At 41.0% G+C, this 13231-nt stretch overlaps 1 protein-coding gene across 1 annotated transcript in view; it reads left to right on the top strand.

The window, feature by feature from the left end:
- The window catches only part of TARBP1 (TAR (HIV-1) RNA binding protein 1), a 454905-nt gene that overhangs the window by 268475 nt on the left and 173199 nt on the right, over window positions 1-13231 (top strand). Inside the window, exon 24 of the mRNA XM_053711098.1 lies at window positions 11389-11585. Within this exon, the coding sequence (XP_053567073.1) occupies window positions 11389-11585 (197 nt within the window). The remainder of the gene's footprint in view (window positions 1-11388; window positions 11586-13231) is intronic.

Genomic DNA, 13231 nt, shown 5'->3' with positions numbered 1-13231 from the left:
CCACGTGTCAGACCCTTCGCCTCCCGCTCAGGGGACACATGCTAATATGGCGCCAATTACATCAGGGACGCCCATAGCGATTACCTTGCAGGACATGGCTGCAATCATGAATAATACCCTGTCAGAGGTATTATCTAGATTGCCTGAATTAAGAGGCAAGCGCGATAGCTCTGGGGTTAGGAGAGATACAGAGCGCGCAAATGCTGTTAGAGCCATGTCTGATACTGCGTCACAATATGCAGAACATGAGGACGGAGAGCTTCAGTCTGTGGGTGACATCTCTGACTCGGGGAAACCTGATTCAGAGATTTCTAATTTTAAATTTAAGCTTGAGAACCTCCGTGTATTGCTTGGGGAGGTATTAGCTGCTCTGAATGACTGTAACACAGTTGCAATTCCAGAGAAATTGTGTAGGCTGGATAGATACTATGCAGTGCCGGTGTGTACTGACGTTTTTCCTATACCTAAAAGGCTTACAGAAATTATTAGCAAGGAGTGGGATAGACCCGGTGTGCCCTTTTCCCCACCTCCTATATTTAGAAAAATGTTTCCAATAGACGCCACTACACAGGAATTATGGCATACGGTCCCTAAGGTGGAGGGAGCAGTTTCTACTTTAGCAAAGCGTACCACTATCCCGGTTGAGGACAGTTGTGCTTTTTCAGATCCAATGGATAAAAAATTGCAGGGTTACCTTAAGAAAATGTTTATTCAACAAGGTTTTATTTTACAGCCCCTTGCATGCATTGCGCCTGTCACTGCTGCGGCGGCATTCTGGTTTGAGGCCCTGGAAGAGACCATCCAGACAGCTCCATTGAAAGAAATTATTGACAAGCTTAGAACGCTTAAGCTAGCTAACTCATTTGTTTCTGATGCCATTGTTCATTTGACTAAACTAACGGCTAAGAATTCCGGATTTGCCATCCAGGCGCGTAGGGCGCTATGGCTTAAATCCTGGTCAGCTGACGTGACTTAAAAGTCTAAATTACTCAACATTCCTTTCAAGGGGCAGACCTTATTCGGGCCTGGCTTGAAGGAAATTATTGCTGACATTACTGGAGGCAAGGGTCATACCCTTCCTCAGGACAGGGCCAAATCAAAGGCCAAACAGTCTAATTTTCGTGCCTTTCGAAATTTCAAGGCAGGAGCAGCATCAACTTCCTCCGCTTCAAAACAAGAGGGAACTGTTGCTCATTCCAGACAGGCCTGGAAACCTAACCAGTCCTGGAACAAGGGCAAGCAGGCCAGAAAGCCTGCTGCTGCCCCCAAGACAGCATGAAGGAATGGCCCCCTATCCGGAAACGGATCTAGTGGGGGGCAGACTTTCTCTCTTCGCCCAGGCGTGGGCAAGAGATGTTCAGGATCCCTGGGCGTTGGAGATCATATCTCAGGGATATCTTCTGGACTTCAAAGCTTCTCCTCCACAAGGGAGATTTTATCTTTCAAGGTTATCAGCAAACCAGATAAAGAAAGAGGCATTCCTAAGCTGTGTGCAAGACCTCCTAGTAATGGGAGTGATCCATCCAGTTCCGCGGACGGAACAGGGACAGGAATTTTATTCAAATCTGTTTGTGGTTCCCAAGAAAGAGGGAACCTTCAGACCACTCTTGGATCTAAAGATCTTAAACAAATTCCTCAGAGTTCCATCATTCAAAATGGAAACTATTCGGACCATCCTACCCATGATCCAAGAGGGTCAGTACATGACCACAGTGGACTTAAAGGATGCCTACCTTCACATACCGATTCACAAAGATCATCATCGGTTCCTAAGGTTTGCCTTTCTAGACAGGCATTACCAATTTGTAGCTCTTCCCTTCGGGTTGGCCACTGCCCCGAGAATTTTTACAAAGGTTCTGGGCTCACTTCTGGCGGTTCTAAGACCGCGAGGCATAGCGGTGGCTCCGTATCTAGACGACATCCTGATACAGGCGCCAAGCTTTCAAATTGCCAAGTCTCATACAGAGATAGTTCTGGCATTTCTGAGGTCGCATGGGTGGAAAGTGAACGTGAAAAAGAGTTCTCTATCACCACTCACAAGAGTCTCCTTCCTAGGGACTCTTATAGATTCTGTAGAGATGAAAATTTACCTGAAGGAGTCCAGGTTATCAAAACTTCTAAATGCTTGCCGTGTCCTTCATTCCATTCCACGCCCGTCAGTGGCTCAGTGCATGGAAGTAATCGGCTTAATGGTAGCGGCAATGGACATAGTGCCGTTTGCGCGCCTGCATCTCAGACCGCTGCAATTATGCATGCTAAGTCAGTGGAATGGGGATTACTCAGATTTGTCCCCTCTACTAAATCTGGATCAAGAGACCAGAGATTCTCTTCTCTGGTGGCTTTCTCTGGTCCATCTGTCCAAGGGTATGACCTTTCGCAGGCCAGATTGGACGATTGTAACAACAGATGCCAGCCTTCTAGGTTGGGGCGCAGTCTGGAACTCCCTGAAGGCTCAGGGATCGTGGACTCAGGAGGAGAAACTCCTCCCAATAAATATTCTGGAGTTAAGAGCAATATTCAATGCTCTTTTAGCTTGGCCTCAGTTAGCAACACTGAGGTTCATCAGATTTCAGTCGGACAACATCACGACTGTGGCTTACATCAACCATCAAGGGGGAACCAGGAGTTCCCTAGCGATGTTAGAAGTCTCAAAGATAATTCGCTGGGCAGAGTCTCACTCTTGCCACCTGTCAGCGATCCACATCCCAGGCGTAGAGAACTGGGAGGTGGATTTTCTAAGTCGTCAGACTTTTCATCCGGGGGAGTGGGAACTCCATTCGGAGGTGTTTGCTCAACTGGTCCATCGTTGGGGCAAACCAGAACTGGATGTCATGGCGTCTCGCCAGAACGCCAAGCTTCCTTGTTACGGATCCAGGTCCAGGGACCCGGGAGCAACGCTGATAGATGCTCTAGCAGCTCCTTGGTTCTTCAACCTGGCCTATGTGTTTCCACCGTTTCCTCTGCTCCCTCGACTGATTGCCAAAATCAAACAGGAGAGAGCATCAGTGATTCTGATAGCGCCTGCGTGGCCACGCAGGACCTGGTATGCAGACCTAGTGGACATGTCATCTCTTCCACCATGGACTCTGCCTCTGAGGCAGGACCTTCTAATACAAGGTCCTTTTAATCATCCAAATCTAATTTCTCTGAGACTGACTGCATGGAGATTGAACGCTTGATTCTATCAAGGCGTGGCTTCTCCGAGTCAGTCATTGATACCTTAATACAGGCTCGGAAGCCTGTCACCAGGAAAATCTACCATAAGATATGGCGTAAATATCTTTATTGGTGTGAATCCAAGAGTTACTCATGGAGTAAGGTTAGGATTCCTAGGATATTGTCCTTTCTCCAAGAGGGTTTGGACAAAGGCTTATCAGCTAGTTCTTTAAAAGGACAGATCTCTGCTCTGTCTATTCTTTTGCACAAGCGTCTGGCAGAAGTTCCAGACGTCCAGGCATTTTGTCAGGCTTTGGTTAGGATTAAGCCTCTGTTTAAAACTGTTGCTCCCCCGTGGAGCTTAAACTTGGTTTTTAAAGTTCTTCAGGGAGTTCCGTTTGAACCCCTTCATTCCATTGATATTAAACTTTTATCTTGGAAAGTTCTGTTTCTGATGGCTATTTCCTCGGCTCGAAGAGTCTCTGAGTTATCTGCCTTACATTGTGATTCTCCTTATCTGATTTTTTATTCAGACAAGGTAGTTCTGCGTACCAAACCTGGGTTTTTACCTAAGGTGGTTTCTAACAGGAATATCAATCAAGAGATTGTTGTTCCATCATTGTGTCCTAATCCTTCTTCAAAGAAGGAACGTCTTTTGCATAATCTGGACGTAGTCCGTGCCTTGAAGTTTTACTTACAGGCTACTAAAGATTTTCGTCAAACATCTGCCCTGTTTGTCGTTTACTCTGGACAGAGGAGAGGTCAAAAAGCTTCGGCAACCTCTCTCTTCTTTTGGCTTCGGAGCATAATACGCTTAGCCTATGAGACTGCTGGACAGCAGCCCCCTGAAAGGATTACAGCTCATTCTACTAGAGCTGTGGCTTCCACCTGGGCCTTTAAAAATGAGGCCTCTGTTGAACAGATTTGCAAGGCTGCGACTTGGTCTTCGCTTCACACCTTTTCAAAATTTTACAAATTTGACACTTTTGATTCTTCAGAGGCTGTTTTTGGGAGAAAGGTTCTACAGGCAGTGGTTCCTTCCGTTTAAGTTCCTGCCTTGTCCCTCCCATCATCCGTGTACTTTAGCTTTGGTATTGGTATCCCACAAGTAATGGATGATCCGTGGACTGGATACACTTAACAAGAGAAAACATAATTTATGCTTACCTGATAAATTTATTTCTCTTGTAGTGTATCCAGTCCACGGCCCGCCCTGTCCTTTTAAGGCAGGTCTAAATTTTAATTAAACTACAGTCACCACTGCACCCTATGGTTTCTCCTTTCTCGTCTTGTTTCGGTCGAATGACTGGATATGGCAGTGAGGGGAGGAGCTATATAGCAGCTCTGCTGTGGGTGATCCTCTTGCAACTTCCTGTTGGGAAGGAGAATGTCCCACAAGTAATGGATGATCCGTGGACTGGATACACTACAAGAGAAATACATTTATCAGGTAAGCATAAATTATGTTTTTTGAGTTGACTGTCCCTTTAACAATATAGTGTAATTTGTGTATATACTTGGAGAGAGAGTCTTCCTGGGGACAATCTTTAAAAGTCTCTCCAGTGAAATTTACCGCACTTCTCCTTAGTCTTCCATTCAATGTCAGCTCTGATTCAAAATAATTGTATTATTTATAAGAATATTGATGCAAACAAATGAGCCCCATAACTGTGTAGCCACAATAATTTATTCTTGATACTTCAAGCTTTGAGAGAGAACTTTTTCCAGCTTCAGTTAGCCATGCTTTCTAAGCCAGGGCTTGACAAACCCAAGAGTAAGGGAGCCACTGGCACCTTAAAATTAGTTTAACTGTACAAAATATTCAAGATGAAGCTTAGCTAGTGATCTAAAAAGTTGTACAAGACCTAGGAACCTCATTTTTCCAGCTTCTTATATAACCAATCATCCTACTGACCTAATCGCTCGTGTTACTGCATGGTTTTACAAATTTTCAGATCATCTGGAATAATAATTCCAATGTCTCCTATTCCTTTTCTGATATTAACTGTAAATTACCGTAACATCTGCAGTTAACCATTGGATTTTTTCATCCTGAATTCATCATTTTGTAACTGGATTGTTAGATTGGAACATAGGGCTCTGGCTCTACTGCATTTCTGCAAGCAGGTATTTAACCATCTCATTACTTTGGAAATTATACAGATTTTGTAGTGGTCTGCAGTGCACCTCTTTGCAGTTCACTTTTTAGGGAAAAGAGTTCCTTCCTGGAGAACAATAATCAGGTCAAGAGTTCTAAATGTATATTTAAAATATGTATTTTATATTGATCCTAATATGATAGCTGCAGCCTACAAAAAATATATTGGATGCCATCAAATGTCCAGAAGGAATAACCTAAGAATTGAAAGGATCACTGGTATATTTCACAACCAAGACCTGGAAAAGTACCTTTAAGACTTCTTCAAGGAAAAATTGGGTCATGTTGGCTTTGAAATTTTGTCAATAAGGGACCATAGGGCTGTCCTCCTACTATACATTGAGATACATTATTGCCACCTCTATTATTATGTAATCATTGAGAGAGTTCTGAAAACAATCTGTCCAACCTGAGGGCTCTGTGATGTGTAGTGCGGCCCTTAAGAGGCTCCCTATCCCAAAGGGGACTCAGCCGTATCTTATCTAGGCTGAATTTTAGGTTTGATTGTCTTGCGTGATCCTTAAAGGGACACTCAACCCAATTTTTTTCTTTCATGATTCAGATAGAGCATGCAATTTTAAGCAACTTTCTAATTTACTCCTATTATCAAATTTTCTTCATTTTCTTGCTATCTTTATTTGAAAAGCAAGAATGTACGTTTAGAAGCCGGTCCATTTTTAGTTTACCACCTGGGTTGTCCTTGCTGATTGGACAGCACCTATAAACAAGTGCTGTCTAGAGTTCTGAACCAAAAACTGTCTGGCTCCTTAGCTTAGATGCCTTCTTTTTCAAATAAACGGCTAGATTACGAGTTTTGCGTTATGGGTGAAAAAGCAGCGTTAAGGCTCTTTTTCACTACCACTGGTATTACGAGTCCTGTGGGTATAGCTGTACCCCACACTTTTTTGGCCGTAACACAACGTAACTACCGCAGCTTTCAAAAAGTCCTTTTTCAATGGGACTTCCTTTGTGCCGGTATTACGAGTTTGCCTGGGAGGCCAAAAAGTGAGCGGTACAGCCTATAACTACAAGATCCATACCGTAAACTGAAAGTCAATAGTTATGAGTTTTGCGCTACAAAGCTGTAACATAAAACTCATAACTAAAGTGCTAAAAAGTACACTAACACCCATAAACTACCTATTAACCCCTAAACCTAGCCCTCCCGCATCGCAAACACTAAAATAAAATTATTAACCCCTAATCTGCCGCTCCGGACATCGCCGCCACTATAATAAACATATTAACCCCTAAACCGCCGTACTCCCGCATCGCAAACACTAGTTAAATATTATTAACCCCTAATCTGCTGTCCCTAACATCGCCACAGCCTACATTACTGTTATTAACCCCTAATCTGCCGCCCCCGCCACCTACTTACATTTATTAACCCCTAATCAGCCACCCCCAACGTCGCCGCCACTATACTAAAGTTATAAACCCCTAACCCTAAGTCTAACCCTAACACCTCTACTTTAATATAATTAAAATAAATCTAATAAAAAAATTCTTATCATTATCTAAATAATTCCTATTTAAAACTAAATACTTACATGTAAAATAAACCCTAAGCTAGCTACAATATAACTAATAGTTACATTGTAACTATCTAAGGTTTTATTTTTATTTCACAGGCAAGTTTGTATTTATTTTAACTAGGTAGACTAGTTAGTAAATAGTTATTAACTATTTAGTAACTACCTAGCTAAAATAAATACAAATATACCTGTAAAATCAAACCTAACCTGAGTTACACTAACACCTAACCTTACACTACAATTAAATAAATTACATTAATTAAATCCAATTAACTAAATTACAAGAAAACACACTAAATTACACAAACTAAAAAATAAATTATCAGATATTTAAACTAATTACACCTAATCTAATAGCCCTATCAAAATAAAAAAGCCCCCCCAATAAAAAAACCCTAGCCTAAACTTAACTACCAATAGCCCTTAAAAGGGCCTTTTGCGGGGCATTGCCCCAAAGAAATCGGTTCTTTTACCTGTAAAAAAAAAATACAAAAAAGCCCCCAAGAGTAAAACCCACCCCCCAAATAAAATCCTAACTAAAAAACCTAAGCTCCCCATTGCCCTGAAAAGGGCATTTGAATGGGCATTGCCCTTTAAAGGGCATTTAGCTCTTTTTCCGCCCAAACCCTAAGCTAAAAATAAAACCCACCCAATAAGCCCTTAAAAAAACCTAACACTTATCCCCGAAGATCCACTTACAGTTTTTGAAGACCCGACATCCATCCTCAACGAAGCCGGCAGAAGTCCTCAACAAAGTGGCAGATGTCTTCATCCTAGCGGGCCGAAGTCTTCATCCAAGGCGGCAGAAGTCTTCATCCAGACGGCATCTTCTATCTTCAAGACATCCGGCGCTGAGTATCCTCTTCTTCCGACGTTGACTGAAGAATGAAGGTTCCTTTTAAGTGACGTCATCCAAGATGGCGTCCATTGAATTCCGATTATCTGATAGAATTCTATCAGCTAATTGGAATTAAAGGTTAAAAAATCCTATTGGCTGATGCAATCAGCCAATAGGATTGAGCTTGCATTCTATTGGCTGATTGGAACAGCCTATAGAATGCGCGCTCAATCCTATTGGCTGATTGGATCAGCCAATAGGATTGAAGCTCAATCCTATTGGCTGATTGCATCAGTCAATACGATTTTTTCACCTTTAATTCCGATTGGCTGATAGAATTCTATCAGTCAATCGGAATTCAAGGGACGCCAACTTTCGATGATGCCACTTAAAGGAACCTTCATTCTTCGTTAGCCGTCTAAAGAAGAGGATGCTCCGCGCCGGATGTCTTGAAGATGGACCCGCTCCGCGCCGGATGGATGAAGATAGAAGATGCCGTCTGGATGAAGACTTCTGCCGGCTTGGATAAAGACTTCGGCCCGCTTGAATGAAGACTTCGTTGAGGACTTCTGCTTGCTTCGTTGAGGATGGATGTCGGGTCTTCAAAAACTCTAAGTGGATCTTCAGGGGTTAGTGTTAGGTTTTTTTTAAGGGTTTATTGGGTGGGTTTTTTTTTTTTAGCTTAGGGTTTGGGCGGAAAAAGTGCTAAATGCCCTTTTAAGGGCAATGCCCATCCAAATGCCCTTTTCAGGGCAATGGGAAGCTTAGGTTTTTTAGTTAGGATTTTATTTGGGGGGTTGGTTGTGTGGTTTTACAGGTAAAAGAGCTGATTTCTTTGGGGCAATGCCCCGCAAAAGGCCCTTTTAAGGGCTATTGGTAGTTTAGTTTAGGCTAGGGTTTTTTTTATTTTGGGGGGACTTTTTTTATTTTGATAGGGCTATTAGATTAGGTGTAATTAATTTAAATATCTGATAATTTATTTTTTATTTTGTGTAATTTAGTGTTTGTTTATGTAATTTAGGTAATTGGATTTAATTAATGTAATTTATTTAATTGTAGTGTAAGGTTAAGTGTTAGTGTAACGCAGGTTAGGTTTTATTTTACAGGTAAATTTGTATTTATTTTAGCTAGGTAGTTAGTAAATAGTTAATAGCTATTTAGTAACTATTCTACCTAGTTAAAATAAATACAAACTTGCATGTGAAATAAAAATAAAACCTTAGATAGCTGCAATGTAACTATTAGTTATATTATAGCTAGCTTAGGGTTTATTTTACATGTAAGTATTTAGTTTTAAATAGAAATTATTTAGTTAATGATAGGAATTTTTTATTAGATTTATTTTAATTATATTAAAGTATGGGTGTTAGGGTTACACTTAGGGTTAGGTTTAGGGGTTTATAACTTTAGTATAGTGGCAACGACATTGGGGGCGGCAGATTAGGGGTTAATAAATGTAGGTAGGTGGCGGCGACATTGGGGGCGGCAGATTAGGGGTTAATAAATGTAGGTAGGTGGCGGCGCTGGGGACGGCAGATTAGGGGTTAATAAGTGTAGGTAGGTGGCGGCGATGTTAGAGGCGGCAGATTAGGGGTTAATAAGTGTAATGTAGGTATATGCGATGTCAGGGGCGGCAGATTAGGGGTTAATAAGTGTAATGTAGGTGTCGGCGATGTCAGGGGCGGCAGATTAGGGGTTAATAAGTATAATGTAGGTATCAGCGATGTCGGGGGCGACAGATTAGGGGTTAATAAGTGTAGGTAAGTAGCAACATTATTGGGGGCGGAAGATTAGGGGTTAATAAGTGTAATGTAGGTGTCGGGGGCGACAGATTAGTGGTGTTTAGACTCAGGGTTTATGGTAGGGTGTTAGGTGTAAACATAAATTTTCTTTTCCCATAGGAATCAATGGGGCTGCGTTACGGAGCTTTACGCTCCTTTTTGCAAGTGTTAGGAGGTTTTTTTCAGCCGGCTCTCCCCATTGATGTTTATGGGGAAATCGTGCCACTCGTAACGCAAAACTCGTAATCTAGCGGAAAGATAGCAAGAGAACAAAGAAAAATTGATAATAGGAGTAAATTAGAAAAGTTGCTTAAAATTGAATGCTCTATCTGAATCATGAAAGTTTAATTTTGGATTTAGTATCCCTTTAAATATATCTACTTATATCACTGTAATTTTGTTTGAAGGGTAATGTTTTTGCCATCTTTGTTCTTCTTTGTTGTTTTCTTCTATCTTTCCTTCCCCTCCCCTTTACATACTGAGGGCTTTTTAGTCTTTCATATAGTAAATGAAATTACTTTTTTGTTTTCTTTCCACTATTCTTTCATGTTAAGCCAACCTAAGCATTTTTAATGGTTCTAACGTGTCTGATTTTGGATTTATCAGCCTTGAGCAAGCAGTACTTTTTGCCTGGTTGTTTAATTATTTAGGGGTAAATACCAGCATTTGTGAGATCTTACATTTTGCCTTTTTCTTCTACATCCAGCAAAATCATCCAGCTAACATATTTTCTGTGAAAAATCGTTGTCCTTGTTTAGACATAGAACCTTTGGTATTCATACCGTTGCAGTTTGTGAGGCTCACTGCACTACATTATTGTTTTTGCTGACAGAATTGACCCTTTAGAGGTGACAACAGGTCATGTGTTTTCTATTTTCTGATGGTCACATTCATTTTTCTGCTTTAGATTTTGTAGAATTTGACTATTGTTTTTGTACTTCTGTATGCCTTTTGGAAATGGTTTAATTTGTTGAAGGTCTATTCACTTGGCTTGTGGTGTAATGAGACAGAATATGTTCCCTCTCTAACTCCCCTAGCATTAGAGTTACATTTTTTTTTTAATTCTTGAAAAATCCAGTTTCTTGCACAGGGCCAGAAGGTTGCTGTCTTCACAGAGACCTTTCATGTGAGCCTGTTAACGTAGAGAGAAACTTCAGAATGTTTCTATTATTTATATGCAGATTAAATAATCTGCCCTCTACATTGGCATCTGTATACTCAAAAAAAAAAACCAACAAAAAAACAAAAACAAAACAATCAAAAGGCAAACCTTTTAAAATCATACCTCAGAGATTTCTGTCTCTGCAAGTAAACACAAAGCTTCAGAAAGTATACTGTAAAATTGGTTTTCCCCTTAATGTGTTTACAATGACTTTTATACCAACTGCAGAGTTTGAAAGATATGGGAAAATGTTCCATTAGGTAAATTTTGTATATGAAATCGCTGTCGCTGCTTATTGAAACCACAACACAATGAAATGGGCTGTGCTTGCAGGGAGAGCAGAGATAATTATCTTACCTCTCTATATTTACACAACACCCCCCTTATCTAATCTCTCTATACACAGTAAGACCAATACTTAGGGAGAGAAATGAAAATGTTAGTACCTCTTTGTCCATCCTCCCACTGGGAGCATAATATTTTTCTAAACATTCTTGTTTACATAACTTTTCTATAACCAGTACTTAAGTATTGACATTTTCAGTATAGGTGTGTATACAACAGGCAAAACTAATCATTTCAAATGATAAAAACAAGGTAATGGAGGTATTTGTGAACAAATTAATACACCAGGTAAAATTGATCATTGTGAACTCATTAAAGAGAGAAAACAAATTGCCGTACATTGTGCCTTAAATATGCAACTGTAAGATATATTACTTATTTAAATACATTTTGTTATGCGTTTCTTATAGGTTCCTGTTCTGAAGAAAGCTCTAGTGACTGTTCTACAATGGTGTTTCAATCACAACTTCAGTGTACGACTTTATGCATTAATTGCATTGAAGAAACTTTGGTCTATGTGCAAACAACAATATATTGAAGAGTTTGAGGCTTTGTCCCCAGTTATTGAATCTAGTCTTCATCAGGTGGAAACTATACAAGGTGTTGGGTTAGTACCTATTTTATTTTAATACATATTGTATTATGAAGCCAGCACTCTGGTTATTTAGTGGAAGATAACCATAATAAAGGTTTCTTTAAAGTGAAGGTCAATTTTTATGAATTAGTGCCCAGTTTTTAATAAACCTATTAAAAACAAGGGCACTTTAATTCATCAAATTTGACATTTCCCTGTTTTCTTCAAAAACTTACCTTTTAATCCTGAATGCCGCTCCAGCGATTCCACCGGCCGTCGGAAGCATCTGCAGACGTCAGAAATAACGAATCCGACTTCCTCCAATCATAGCTTCCCCCCTAGGGGAATCTTGGCCTGATGCAATGCTGTGATTGGGGGAAGCCGGATTCGTCATTTTGGACCCGCCAAGAAGGCTTGCGACGGGCGGAGGAAGTGCTGAAGCGGCTGCCATTATTAAAAGTTAAGTTTTTGAAGAAAACAGGGAAATGTCAATTTTGGTGAATTAAAGTGCCCTTGTTTTTAATAGGATTATTAAAAACCGGGCACTAATTCATCAAAATTGACCATCACTTTAATATATCTGTTTTGTTTGAAGCTTATGAAAGCTTAATTAAAGCTTTCTTGCAAAGCTTTATATTGCAAAAAAATCTGTGTATTGTAAAATAATTGTGGCAAATAAGGTAGTTAAAAGAAGGGCCACAAAACTAAGGGGAATGGAGAATTTAAACTATGATGAGAGGTTTTCTAAATTGGGTCTGTTGTACTCTAGAAAAAAAAGGTGCTTGAGAGGTGAAATGATTACTTTATAGTAAGTTGGTGGAAGCTCTGTTAATTCTAAGGCAATTGTTTGTGACACAAGGTCACACTTTAAGGCTGGAGGAAAAAAGATTTAACCCATTAACGACCAGCGCTGTACCCTGTACGACGCTGCCGGTCGTTATGCCCTTAAGGACCAGCGATTGCATTGGACAGCGCTGCCCTCTCTGCATCGGACAGCGCTGGTGCCAATCGTTGGTGGGTGGGAGGCTACAGTGGGAGGCGGGTGGGCGGTCCATCCCTGTAGCGGACGGGAGGAGGGTGGGACCGCTATGCCACGCTACAGGCGTTTGGGAAAAAAATGAACATGCGTCACAGTGAGTGAAAAGGAGAGAACAGGGGCAATGAGTGGGATCCTATGTGGGATCCATTGGCAAAAAGGGATCTGGGAGGAGGAGGGGGTAGAGTATTGAGGGGGGGGCAGCTACACTATAGAAAAAAAGGGTAATTTTTTTTATTTATTTTTTTAAATCTGTTAAAATAGCAAACTGGTACTGGCAGATGGCTGCCAGTACCTAAGATGGCAGCAAATAGGTAGAGGGGGAGGGTTAGAGAGCTGTTTGGGGGGGATCAGGGAGGTTGTGAGGTATGGGGGATACTATCCTGCAGAATATATATATATTTAAAAAAATGGGGGGGGGGACTTTTATTTTTATACTGGCAGACTTTCTACCAGTACTTAAGATGGGGGTGACCTTTAGGGGGTGGGAAGGGAAGAGAGCTGTTTAAGAGGGGTCAGGGAGGGATCAGGGGTGGGATGTGTCAGGTGGGAGGCTGATCTCTACACTAAAGCTAAAATTAACCCTACAAGCTACCTAATTAACCCCTTCACAGCTTGGCATAATACAAGTGTGGTGCGCAGC

The sequence above is a fragment of the Bombina bombina genome, chromosome 4 (assembly GCF_027579735.1).
Source record: "Bombina bombina isolate aBomBom1 chromosome 4, aBomBom1.pri, whole genome shotgun sequence".
Lineage (NCBI taxonomy): Eukaryota > Metazoa > Chordata > Amphibia > Anura > Bombinatoridae > Bombina > Bombina bombina.
The sequence above is the reverse complement of the archived record's forward strand: the minus strand, read 5'-3'. Positions and strand labels throughout refer to the sequence as shown.